This window comes from Coffea arabica, chromosome 11e (genome assembly GCF_036785885.1).
Source record: "Coffea arabica cultivar ET-39 chromosome 11e, Coffea Arabica ET-39 HiFi, whole genome shotgun sequence".
NCBI classification, from domain to species: domain Eukaryota; kingdom Viridiplantae; phylum Streptophyta; class Magnoliopsida; order Gentianales; family Rubiaceae; genus Coffea; species Coffea arabica.
This window is the reverse complement of record NC_092331.1, coordinates 51,260,120-51,273,972: the sequence shown is the minus strand read 5'-3', so window position 1 is coordinate 51,273,972 and position 13,853 is coordinate 51,260,120. Positions and strand designations below refer to the sequence as shown.

General features: G+C 37.2%; 1 protein-coding gene across 1 annotated transcript; it reads right to left on the bottom strand.

The window, feature by feature from the left end:
• Nucleotides 1–5,850: 5,850 nt before the first annotated feature.
• Nucleotides 5,851–7,173, bottom strand: LOC140021363 (uncharacterized). Its single transcript, XM_072072120.1, has 3 exons — nucleotides 6,678–7,173; nucleotides 6,310–6,389; nucleotides 5,851–6,216 (listed from the first exon to the last, which is right to left on the bottom strand). Exons 1-3 carry the CDS (start codon nucleotides 7,171–7,173, stop codon nucleotides 5,851–5,853), a joined length of 942 nt encoding a protein of 313 aa, XP_071928221.1.
• Between the last annotated feature and the right edge of the window lie 6,680 nt (nucleotides 7,174–13,853).

Here is a 13,853-nt window from a genome sequence, read left to right as displayed (position 1 = left end):
AAAAACATCAGCTTGCCTTATCGCCTTAAACATAGAGAACTAAGATTGATAATTGGACCAGTTCACATGAAAAATGCCAAGCAGTTATTCCCTATGCCTAGAACAGTTAACCAAAAATTATAAGAGTCACAAAATCACGGATATTCACCAAAGAGACATTCTTGAACACGGCCAATTTAACTTGATGCACTTTTATCATTAAAACTTGACAATAGGAAAATTAGAGTTCCAACCATCGTCAATTTAAGACAAATCATAACAATGTCAATCATTGACAAAAGCTTAAAAAAAAGAAAATAAAATAAAACATAACAAATAACAAAAAATAAAAGGGAAAAAAAATCTAAAAAGCACAATAGTAGCTGTACCACAGCTCTTCTCCCATACCTAGTTGCTACATTGTCCTCAATGATAGCCGAAAAACAAGAACAAAAGTAAGTAGGACAATGACACTTCCCTGAACAGGTGGTGGCAAGCCCCGGTGGCTAAGGGATATGAGGAAAAGACGGAGTGAAGCCAACATGGTGGAAGTAGGCGGCCAAATTCTAGGACATCTGGGCCACCTGAATAGCAATATTTGTCACCCGCTCGTCCATATGATGAACCTATGCCCGTAGATGTCGCCACTCAGCGTCAACGGGCTGTGGTGGAGGGGGCACTGAAATTAAGGGTTCGGTCGCATAATCGTCAAACCCGTGGATAGAAGAGGGGCCGACATGTGTAGGGGGGCATCGTTCTGGCGCTCAAACGGGAACTGGGAGTGTAAATCGGTAGACCCTATTAGCGCGCTTGACCAGTCCCATTTTCTCTAAACAATCCTCATCTAGAAACTCCATATCACAGGCCATATGGAGATCATAGTTTTGAAGATCAAGAACCCCCAACCGCACTGCCAAATGCGTGATAAATGACCCGAGTATCAACGGCTTATTTTTCTTGGCTAAGACCGTCTTAAATTGGGAAGCCAGCCAACAAGCCAAATTCACTTTAACGTTGTTCTTCATACACCAAATAAAGAAGAACTTGGGTCTAGAGAATATTCCGGAGCTATCCTTTCAACCCGAGTAGCTGTAGGCTAAGAATCACTGAACAACACGAGAGGCCGGATCTTTGATACAAGAACTCCTCGACCTGCTAGGGTCGTAGTGATCTCCGTCAACTGAAATGTCCTTCCAAATGTCTGAGTAACGGGAGAAAAATAGCTCGACGTAATCGTAGGCACTCTCAGCATACTCCCTAGACTCAGCATATTCTCAATTAATAAACTCAAATGCTAAATTAAACTGAGTGATAGAGAAACTGAACTCCTAACCCATTAAACAAATTCGGATCACATTTGGAGTGGCAGCGGTATATCCCATGGGCAATTCAAACTCAAAAGTAGCATAGAATTTCCTAACTAGTTCGACAAACGCAGGGCAAAAAATGTCAATAAATGGCCTCCAACCGATAGCAGTAAACATTCGATGGACTTCCTCCTTAATACCCAAGGCACCTATGGTGAGTTTGTCAAGGCATTTACAAGGGATGATCTGCCACTCACAACATTGAGCATATCTTTGTTTATCGACGGCCCTCGTGAAGTTTAGGTGGCCCTCAAAGTGGGAAGGTGTAGAAACATGGACACCCTTGCCCCTACCTAGACGTGTCCGTACACCGGAAGAGAAAGACTGGTTGGTTGGTTCATTCACAGAAATGGTGGGTTAGGGCGTAGTAGGTTGAGTTTTAGGGGTTCTAGAGTGAATCTCGGCTTAACTATTGGCTTCCCAAAATAACTCAGTCAACTAGAGAGACAAAGATTCCAACACCCACCAGAGAATCAACAATGAACTAAAAGTTCAATGAATATAGTAATCAGATAAACCAAGTGTAGCACTACATCGAATAAAACCAATAATCAACTCAACAAGTATTGATGGCTCCCAGTTTGACAATTAAATGTGTAATTAAACCAGCGCAAAACGCAGCACTTCAATCAATAGTCAAATCATTCCCACCAATGCTAGTCAATTCAACCAATCGATAATGTAGCAAATAATCCTCAAATGGGTCCAGAAATAGACTCCACAAATTGATACTCCAGAAAAAAGTAATGTACTTCTAGTAATTCAGCCAAGTAAGAGGGAAGTCAAATATTCCACCCAATAGCAGTCAATGCGGCTGCAAGTGTGAGTGCGGAGGAGGGCTACGCGGACGAGAGAAGGAAGGGAGATGACTTGCGGTATCGACCTATGGCTAGAGTGCGGCTAGAGTCCGTGAGTTGGCGCGGTGGCGACTGAGGTGGTAGCACCGCCGTACGTTTGGTCCGAGAGGCGGCTGTGGAGGCTGGGATTGGTCGTAATGGCGCGATAGGCGATGACTAGTGGTATCGTCCAACCCGAGCAGTGGCTGAGGAGCAGACGGCGGGCGGTGAGGATTGGAGTGAAGGGTGCCGCGAGCGAGGCGAAAGATGACAACTACGGACGCGGCAAGTGTTGTGGTTGGCCGATCCGGGTGGCGGGTGCGCGAGAAAAGACGACGAGACTGGCGGCGGGCATTGGTGGTTGCGATCAAGAAGACAAAAAGAGAAAATAGGGGGGGAAGAAAAGAAGAAGAAAGAAAAGGAAAGAAAGGGGAAGGAAGATAGAAAACATGCGTTTTTAAAAAAAAAAAAAAAAAACGAACGAGAATTCAAAGTTCAATATTAAACGGAAATTTTTTTTTATACCTTTCCCTAGGACACGACGCAGGCGCATCATGAGGGTAACAACCCTTCTGATGAAGATCCGTTGAATTGAGAATTACCACGTGCCTAGTTAACGCGGGCACGTCATGTCAGTAGCAACCCTTCTGATGAAGACTTGAGAATTGCACATTACCACGTGCCCAGTTGATGTGGGCACGTGATGAGGGTAGGAACCCTTCTGATGAATATCCGTTGAATTGAGAGTTACCACGTGCCTAGTTGGCCTGGGCAGCTCATGTCGGGAAAGGCATTAACTAATTATCAAAAGTAGAAAATTAAACCAAAAATTTGCGGAAACTCTAAGAGAAACATATTAAACTATCAAATAGAATTAAACAAACGACTAAAATAAATTGGGTTGCCTCCCAATAAGCGCCATTCTTTAACATCTTTGGTTAGACATTATCAATCGCTCTCTAACTCTCGTGAGACAGGTTTTCAAGATGCAGCATTTCTTCCTCTTCTACTGGTGACCCTTCATAATAGAGTTTAAGACGGTGTCCATTGATAACGAACTTCTTCTCGGTCTTTAAACTTTGTATTTCTACTACACCATAGTGAAAAATGTTAGTGACTATAAAAGGGCCAATCCAACGAGAACGTAATTTACCTGGAAACAACTTAAGCCGCGATTGGTATAGAAGGACTTTTTGGCCAACAATAAAGGTCTTTTTAGAAATTTGCTGGTCATGAAAAGCCTTACTTTTCTCTTTATAGATGTTCGCGTTCTCATATGTTTCGTTTCGGATTTCTTCTAACTCCTGTAATTCCAACTTCCGATGAACTCCCGCCTCTGCTAAATCCAGGTTGCAGTGCTTTATTGTCTAAAATGCTCAATGTTCAAACTCCACTGGCAGGTGACATGACTTCCCAAACACCAATCTATAGGGTGACATTCTTATAGGTGTCTTATATGCTGTCCGATAGGTCAAAAATGCGTCTTCAATCTTTGATTTCAATTCTTCCTATCGGGTCGCACCATTTTTTCCAAGATACACTTTATTTCTCTATTTGAAACTTCTGTTTGACCATTCGTCTGAGGGTGGTATGATGTAGAGACTTTGTGAAGGACACCATGTGTCTTCCTGTCGCTAACAATGATCTTGGCATTCCAAAGCACACAAAAATATTGGACTTGACAAAATCTGAAACCACTCTCGGATCGTTAATACATGTGGCTTTAGATTCCACCTATTTGAAAACATAATCAACTGCCAGTATTATATAGAGAAAACCAAATGACATAGGGAAAGGGCCCATAAAGTCGATCCCTCAAACCTAAAAAATTTTAACAAAAAACATGAAAGTTTGAATCATCTGATCTCTACGGGAAATGTTACTTACTTTTTGACATCTTTCACATGACTTACAGAATGTGTAGGTGTCTTTAAACAGCGACGGCCAGTAGAATCCACTCTTTAGCACCTTCCGAGTTATTCTCTTTGGTCCAAAGTGACCTCCACAAGCAAAAGAGTGACAAAAAGTTAGGATCGAATGGTATTCATTTTTACTTAAATACCTTCACATTATCTAATCTATACACTGCTTCCACAGGTCCGGGCCATCTCATATGAAATGTTCGGTATCACTCCTGAGCTTGTCCCGCTTCGCTTTAGGCTATCCTGTAGGTAATTTGCCAGTTGCTAGGTAATTGACTAAATCAGCATACCAAGAAAACTTAGAACTAAGGAAAAATAATTGTTCATTGGGGAAAGTATCCCTCAATGGAACATTTTCCTCTTCAACTGGTATGTAGCTCAGATGGTCAGCTACCAACTTCTCCGATCCTCTATTATCCCTAATCTCAAGGTCGAATTCTTGTAGGAGCAAAATTCATCTTATTAGCCTCGATTTTGCATCTTTTTTCGTCATCAGGTACCTCAAAACTGTATGATCAGAATATGCAATGATTTTAGCTCCTATAAATTTGACCTGAATTTCTCTAAAGCAAAAACAACTGCTAAAAGCTCATTCTCTGTGGTGGAGTAATTCAATTGAGCTCCATTCAGGGCCCTTGATGTAGAGTAGATGGTGTGGGTTGCTTTTCCTACTCTCTGTCCCAATACTGCTCCTATTTCGTGGCCACTAGCGTCACACATAATCTTAAATGGGAGATTCTAATCGGGGAGTTGAATAATCGGAAGCGAGATTAGGGGTTCCTTCAATTTATTGAACGCCTCTTTGCAATCCTGGTCAAATTCGAACGTCATGTCCTTTTGCAACAGCTTGAATAGAGGTGCTCCAATTTTTAAGAAATCTTTGATGAATTTACAACAGAAACCTGCATGTCCAAGAAAAAAATGTACTTCCCGCACACTTGTGAGGTAAGGTAAAGTAGAAATAACGTCTATTTTAGCTTTATCAACTTCTATTCCCCTAAATGATACTATATGTCCTAGAATTATTCCTTACTCAACCATAAAATGTCATTTTTTTTAGTTAAGTACTAGATTAGTTTCTATGCACCTCTTTAAAAATTAGTTTCAAATTGTCAAGACAATTATCAAAACTATCACCATACACGCTAAAGTCATCCATAAACACCTCTATAATTTTCTGTACATATTCAGAGAAAATACTTATCATGCATCTCTGAAAAGTAGCAGAGGCATTACATAACCCGAACGGCATTCGTCTATATGCAAAGGTTCCAAACGGGTACGTGAAGGTGATTTTCTCCTGGTCGTCCGGTACAATAGCGATCTGGAAATAACCTAAAAAGCCATCCAAAAAATAATAGTAAGCTCGACATGCCAATCGTTCGACCATTCGATCAATGAAAGGGAGAGAGAAGTTATCCTTTTTTGTGACGGCGTTGAGCTTGCGGTAGTCTATGCATTGCCACCATCCAGTGAATTTTCGTATCAGAACCAACTCACCCTCTTGATTAGCTTCTACCGTTACTCCTGTCTTTTTCGAAACTGCCTGAACTGGACTTACCCAAGTGCTATCTAATATGGCATAAATAATACCTACATCTAGCAACTTAAGTATTTCTTTCTTAACCACCTCCATCATGAGCGGGTTCAACCTTTTTGAGCTTGTCGGATAGGTTTAGCTTCTTCTTCGAACTTGATTCTATGCATACACACGGATGGGCTGATCCCCTTAATATCCATAATGGTCTACCCTATAGCCTGCTTATGATCTTTAAGAACTCGAATCAGCTTATCCTCTTGGGTCGGTGACAATTTAGTAGAGATAATCACCGAGAAGGTCTCATTGTCGCTAAAGTAGGCATACTTCAGATGGTCTGGTAAGGGTTTCAATTCTAGAACTGGTGCCTGCACAATAGATGACAATAATTTTTGGTAAGGTTCGGGCATAAAAATAGAAGCAAGCCCATACCTTGTTGTGGTTGCTAAGGATTGTAATGCCCCGACCATATTTTGCAATTCACTGTCTGCATCCTTTTCATGGGTTATTGACAACTCCATGTACTCGGTTAAAGCTACTTCCAGCTCATTCCTACTATCAATATCAAAAACTTCCTATACCACAGGATCATTGACACTCATAGTAAAAACTGAGATAGAACTAGAGGTAGAAAGATACTATTTGGCCTTAAATATATTAAAATGCACAATTTTCCCATCAAACTCCATAGATAAAGTGCCATTGTTAACATCAATTTTTGTGTGTGTTGTAATTAAGAAAGGTCTACCTAATAGCAAAGGTAAATGGTCTGGGGAATAGTCATTATCCATGTCCAAAACATAAAAATCAGTTGGGAAAATCAGTTTATTAAACTTAACTAAAACATCTTCAATTAGTCCATCAGAGTATGCATTCGTTCGATTAGCCAAGTGAATTATAATTCCCGTTGCTTTCAACGGTCCTAGATTTGGAGAAGCATATATACATTTTGGTATGACATTAATTGATACTCCTAAATCTAACATGACATTTCTAATAAAGGTACTTCCTATCCTACAAGAGATAGTGAACATACCTGGATCCCCGCATTTGGGTGGGAGTATTCTTTGAAGAACGGCTGACACGTTCTTCCCCACGATAGCTCTTTCATCTCCCTTTAGTCTCCTTCTATTGACGCACAAGTCTTTAAAAATTTTTTCATGTCTTGGGACCTGTTTAATGGCTTCCAACAAGGAGATGTTTATCTCCACCTTACAAAATTCCTCCAAAATCTCCTTCTCCTTATCTTGCTTTTTCGATTTCTCCAACTTGCTAGGAAAATATGGTGAGTTGGACCGAATTTTAATTATTGGCTCAGGGGTTACCTCTGAATTTGTTTTTCCTATTCCTTCCTTCTCAAGCTCCTTCTCGATTCGATCCTCACTTTTATCCTTTGAAGTCATGAGTTTAGGCCCCTCTACTTCTCTTCCACTCCTCAAAGTCATGGCGCTCACATTCTTCGGGTTTACTTTAGGTTGAGATGGCAACTTTCCTTGGCCTTGAGACTCCAGACGGTTGATCGAGATTGCCATCTAACTTATTTGATTCCTATCTCCTGTATGTCGGAATCCGTCTTTTGCTGACGTTGAACAGCGCCTTTAGCAAATTGTTTTACTAGCTCTTCCAAAGAGGGTCCCAAATCGAAAGAGGACGATTGTGGTCGGGACTGGTACCTTTGCTGTCTATTTGATGTGAAATTCTATTGTCTATTTTCTCCATAAATAAGGGTCGAATGATTCCTCCAACCTGAGTTATACGTATGAGAGTATGGATCATACTGCTTTCTTGGCGCGGGCGCGTGACCAGTTAGGTGTACCTGCTCAATACTCTCCTCTTGAAGCGTTGGACACATGTCCATGGGGTGTCCTCCGTGGGTACAGATCCCACATGCTCTAGCCTGTGATGATTGTCCTATGACCAACTATTTAACCAATGATGTTAGTTCAGACAATTGCTGCTGGACAGACGAGGTTTCCACTTCATTTACTTTACGCGTCGGGACGTCTTCTCGTGTACTAAACTGCTGCGAGTTTTTGTTGACTAAGGCCCCTCCATTTGCAGCATCAATAATGCTTCTATCTCGGAAAAGAAAACCCTAATAGAAGTATTGAATTAGCAACTGCTTACTTATTTAGTGCTGAGGGCACTTGATGCACAATTTTTTGAATCACTCCCAATACTCATAAGAGACTCCCTAGGGTGTTGTTTAATATCGCATATTTCCTTTCATAGACTGGCAACTCTAGATGCAGGAAAATATTTCTCCAAGAATTTCTTCTGCAATTGCTCCCAAGTTGTAATACTATCCTGTGGTAGATAGTATAATCAGTCTTTTGCCGCATTCTTGAGAGAAATGGGGAATGCTCTTATCTTTATTTATTCTTCAGTAATCCTTGGAGGCTTCATACTTATGCATACCACGTCAAACTCTTGCAAATGCTTGTGGGACTCCTCACCTGGAAGACCATGAAACGAGGGTAAAAAATGAATTAGACCTGATTTCAACTCAAAAGGTATGTTATTATCTAAATTCGGAAGGCTAATGCATAGGGGTTGCTGATTTAGATCAGGGGTAGCCAACTCTCTTAAATTCTCGTGCATTAGCCATGATGGCGTCTTCTTGGTCAGAGTCACTCGAAGTGTCATTGAAAGAGTTTGTCTGTTCGACCTCTAGATTGAGCCTCTGAGCAACTAATTGCTCCTCTCTTTGTTGTCTGGTCTCTTTCCTTTTCTACGCGTATTCTTCTTTACCTATGGATCGAAAATTAACTCACCTGTACAAGAAGAGCGAAACATAAACTAGAAAAAATGCCAGAAAATTAAAAGCAAATGAACTCAAAAAGAAACTAAATTAACTAACGCCAGTCCCCGGCAACGGCGCCAAAAATTGGCAGGTTATCGAACTTGTACAAAAATAAATTCCTGCTCAAATTAATTACAAATTTTGTATCTAGTGGTAAGCAAGGTTGAATCGTCAGGGATTTGAGGTAATTCGTTTCTCCTAGAGCTCAAAATAAGGGGGGTTTTACAAAAATAGATTAGACTGCTTGATTTAAATAAATAGATAAAAAGTGAATGGCAAATTGTTAAGACTCAAATTATATTGGATAAACTCTAGTTAAGAAGCAACTTCAGAAATGGTTCTCCTAATTGATCGTCGATGCAAGAATAATTCCATTTGTAAACTGATAAACAAGTTATAACTGCCAAACAAGTGATGGCAGTCAATCTCTCCTTAATTATCGATAGTCAAGGTACGACTATTAGCTATTACCCTAATTGCGAAACAACCCTAGATACGATCGTAGAGTTCAATTTCTCAATTGTTTTAAAATTTAGAGAAACCCTGTTCTAACCAAACAACACGCTACGAGGGTTGTTTACAAATTAGCGCGTATATTTTCCTAACACAATCCCAATCACGTCAGTTACCACTACCTTAGAATAATCAAACAATTATGATTCAATTATTCTAATTGATATTAGATTATTGAATTAATCTAACATCCGGGTCCAGGATAATTAAATAATACAACAATCATAAGGAAATAGAGCAGGAAATATATGAATATCAGAAATAATAGGAAAAGTAAAATCAATTCTATCTCATAATTTAAGTCGAACCAAATTCTCCATTGTTTCTTGACTAGAAATAAAGACTTAGTTCATATCCGTTGAGAAAATCCTGTGCAAAATTATTGAATTAATTGTTGATTGCATTCTCAAAAATTGGATGAATAATTCCGCTCGAGTACTCCAAAGAAGAGAAACAAGACCAAAGTCAAACCTTCCTGTCCTTCGAGCCAGAACAAGACTAAAAGCAAAAGGAAGCTGTCCTTTTGCTTGTGGCGTTTGACCTGCTCAAAAGACTCCATGTGGAATCTTTGGTTTCCTAATTGAATTCTATTTCCTATCTTCAGCCATAACCACCAGCAAGGAAATCTCCTAATTAATCGATTTCCAATTCTAGCTAAACTATCTATGTCAATTCAAATCAGACAATCAATAATGGAATATTTGGGGGTCCCGCGTTGTACTTCCAATTGCCTGATTGATATCACGAGCTATTCCCACGTTTCCTGAACCTTGATTTGACACGGGCACGCCGAATAGCAAATGTAACGAGGAATTTGCCCCTTTTTACAATTTTTTATTTCAACTTCCTGCGCACAGCAAAAATTCTAAAAGTGAATAAAATCTGCCAGTTAACGCACATTTGATAATATAATGAAAAGGAATTAATTATAAAATATATGACAAAATTGCGACCTATCATTTTTAATCAATATATTATGATCCTATATTTAAAAGGCATTTTTTGTGATCCACCAGCATTTTCAAAATTGTAACAGTTTGGTTCAAAATTGCAAACTCATCCACATTTTGCTTGAAAAAGTTCACATATGTATCATATTTTATAAAATTGTGAAGTAAAAGTGAAAATACGTATGTTTTCATTTTTTTCAACAAAAAAAGAGGCGGGTGCATGCAGATCTTATTGAAAAATTAGAATAAAAACTAAAAGAAGTATATTTGTTATTGGGATAATATGTCTGGCATGCGTGGGACAAAGAAAGCAAAATACGTAAATCTGAGAACTACTTTTGCAGTATGTTCTTTATGAATTTATTACTGATTTCTAAAATGAGAAGTGACGAGCACAGGCCATACATATACAATTAATTCATCCACAATCAAGTTTACATTTATAAATGCTAAATACCCCACAAGCGATTTATTGCAAGTATACGAATCGTGAGCGAGTATAGGGTATTAAGGGTCGATCCCAGAGGGAAGATTTTCAATTACCAGTGTTTTTTGAATTTCTTTATTATCTAGACTACCATAAATATAAAATTAATGAAAATAACACTAGAAAACTCCTAGAGATATGAAATTCCTTCCTACTCTTGCAAATGACATTGTCAGTTATTTGTATCTTATTATCTTGCTTAGTTATGGCGTAATTTTCTAATGTATGTAAAACCTACTCTCGTAGTGAATCAACTATACTTGTAACTACCTACTCTCGTGGTTATGAAATTAACTACAAGTTCATTTTTATGAAATTACATGAAACAAATCACTAAAATCACAAAGGTGCGCCTCTACTCTCGTGAGTGTACTCCCTAGATTTATCACTTTCTTGTACTAGTGTTAAATTCCAATTCTCATTGCAAACTTAACACCGTTAGATAGTCACAATTAATGGCCGGTTAATCATGATTAGAAAAGCAAAAGTGATAAATAACTTGTTCAAAATAATATCATTAAATAGCCAAGTCAACATCACTAACAAGATATAGAAACTTCATCCATAACTCTAAACATAAACTTTAATTAAACATGAAAATAAGATCTAAACTTGTATTATAGTTAAACATGAAATCAAATACAAAAGAGAAAGTGAGAGGAGAGATGTCACCCTTATCACATGAGTTTCAAACTCTCCATCTTTGCTCCTCAATCTTCATCTAAATCTAACTACAAATACAAGATGGATAAACTAAACTAATTACTCTATACTACCCTAACTAATGAACTAAAGAAATTCTAGTGAAAACTACATTTTTGGTGAGTTTCTCCTATCCTTCCAAAGTTGTGAAAATGGTCTTCAAAGGCTGCTGTTTATAGAAGATTCAAGAGTCAAATGAGTTGTTTCTAGTTGTTATTTTTGACTTCTTGAAATTTCTATGAGTTGTCTTTCTAACTTTCCAACCTTTTCTTGGTCAAATACAACCGGAATTTATAGCTGGAATTGAGCTGGAAAACTTGTGTGAAAGCAAGGCAAGTTGATGAGTAAGTTGTAGAAAATTAGGCAAGAATATGCGACTTGAGAATACGCTACTTGAGTCACGTATTCATGAAGTCGCGTTTTCACTTCTGTGCATTTGGCACTGATTCATCTGCTATTTTCTCGATGATGGAAGCCGAACTAACTTTTGTGTAAAACATAAAAGTTGTAGCCCTTTGAATTAGTTTTCCAATACCTCAAGAATCCCATTTGGAGCTCTGTGGTCTGAGATATGATCAAAATACTATCGACTGGTCAGAGCTCTGTTTCAACTTACGATAACAGAGTTTATGCTTCTGTATTTCGAATTTTTGACAAGAAAAACAACTGAACTGGATTTCGATGTCTTCATACCAAATTTAGATATGTCTCTTAGTTTCAAAATGGTTCAAGAATCACCTCAATTTGATTATTGTAGCTTAAGATATTGCCAAAATATCATAAGGTGTCAAAACTGTGAAACTTGCTTTTTTTCCTTTGAATCTTTTGCATTTCATGTCTTCTCTAAACTTCTTCAAATCATCAATAATCATCTAATTCTCTTCTCCAATCACTCATTTTTTATGATTGAATCATTAAACCTACAAAAACATGAAATTTCACCATTAAAATCTATAAAAATAATTTTTACACTTTAAACCATAAAATGCATATTTTCACTAAAATCCCAGTTCATTAGCTATAAAAGTAGTTAAAACACACAAAAACTAACTAATAAAATGTACTAAAAACACGTAAAATATCTACTTGTCAAATACCCCACTCTTGAACCATTGTTTATCCTCAAGCAATTAGAAATACAAACTAACAATGATCCAAAATTTTGAAAATAAACATATGTGCACCATCAACTTCATTTCCGCAAAACAAGGTAAATAACCATTATGCAATCATTCAATTAAGATCAAGTACTCATAATATCAAGTAAAGGAGAGCCAATTATACCATAATTGTACAAGTCCAAGTAAATTTTTCATCCTTACCCAATTTCACAAGCAATTAACTCATATGGTCAATAAAATGCTTCCTAAACCCATGATCATCTTCTTATTCATCTTAAAGAGGGATTTATTCATTTAATATAGCTAAATATATACTTAAGTTGTCAAAGTGCCATTTTACCTGAAGATCAACATTTTTAGATGAAAATCGCCGGTTACTCAACACTTCACATACTCAAGTTGCTTTGCATACTCTTAATTCAAGTACCGTTTTACGCGAAAGTCGACAATTATAGATGAAAACTCCCGATTACTAAGTACAAGAACCATTGGAGTAGAACAACTCTTATTCTCTTTTTTTTTTCTTTTTTTCTATTTATTTATTTTTCAAAGCAAAGATAATAACATTCCCTCAAAAGAATAATCATGAGAAGAATGTTACTCTTATTGACTATATTTATCACTTAATTTATAAAATCAAGTAAAGAGAAGAAATTTCATCAAACTTGCAAAATGTAAGCATAATTTTCTCCACTTTATAAGATATATTTTCCTATAAATGCATAAATTATAATCACATAATGGTCATTTCCAAGTTAAATGAGAAAAAAATATTCAAGTCACATATATTTATCTCAAAAGTAGGAAGAATTTGAATTATTAATGGTATGAAACTTGTTACCCCTTTGATAAAATTGAAAAAATTTGGAACATTTTAGGGCATTTTTGTAATTTTGGACAAGATTTTGAAAAAAATTTTGAATTTTAATACAAGTCCAATATTTGCAACCAACAAGTCATTCACATACAATGTATACCACACTTAACATGCACATTGTCCTCAATATGTAAAAAGGGAAACCAAAATAAAGAAAGTAATACTCCCTTATTGTTGCGATTGAAACGTCAGAGCATGAAGTTCACGAGCCATTGATCCAAAATGTACTAAATCTAAGCCATGAATTTCATGAGTTTCATAGGTAACTATTAGTAATAGAAACCTGAAATTCAAAATAGGAAATAAACTAGGTAAGGGTCAAAAGATACAAGAAGTGACAAAGGCATAAAAAATATTTTGCAAATAACTCTTTGCCAAAATCTCTCATATTAGCACACCACATTTTCCAAAATTATCACATGTATTACCTAGAATATGAAGTATAAGCATGTTTCCTTTTCTAGGTTATTAGAACATGTCACCAAATTTGTTACATTCTTTATATATTCAAAATTCATCATCCAATCATGCTCCATATGAAGATTAAGCAACCAAATTGTCCAAAATATCATCGTATAAGGAATGTATGCATGTAAACATCATAAACAAGTCACATTTTGGCCATTTGAATCATCAAATTATGCTTAACAACATTCTAAGAGCAATTACCACAGTGACCATAAAGTAAAAATATGCATAAAGTGAAACATTGCATAGATCATCATATTCCCACATCTGATCATCTAAACATGCTGAAAG

Bases quoted from the DNA above. Each gene is read 5' to 3' on its own strand.
- LOC140021363 (XM_072072120.1), bottom strand. From the start codon at position 7,173: ATGGCAATCTCGATCAACCGTCTGGAGTCTCAAGGCCAAGGAAAGTTG. The intron at 6,390-6,677 runs GTATGTTCACTA...CTTTGCTATTAG, and splicing joins ACCCAAATGCGGGGATCCAG to GTAGACCTTTCTTAATTACA. The intron at 6,217-6,309 runs GTGCATTTTAAT...CCTGTGGTATAG, and splicing joins TGGAGTTTGATGGGAAAATT to GAAGTTTTTGATATTGATAG.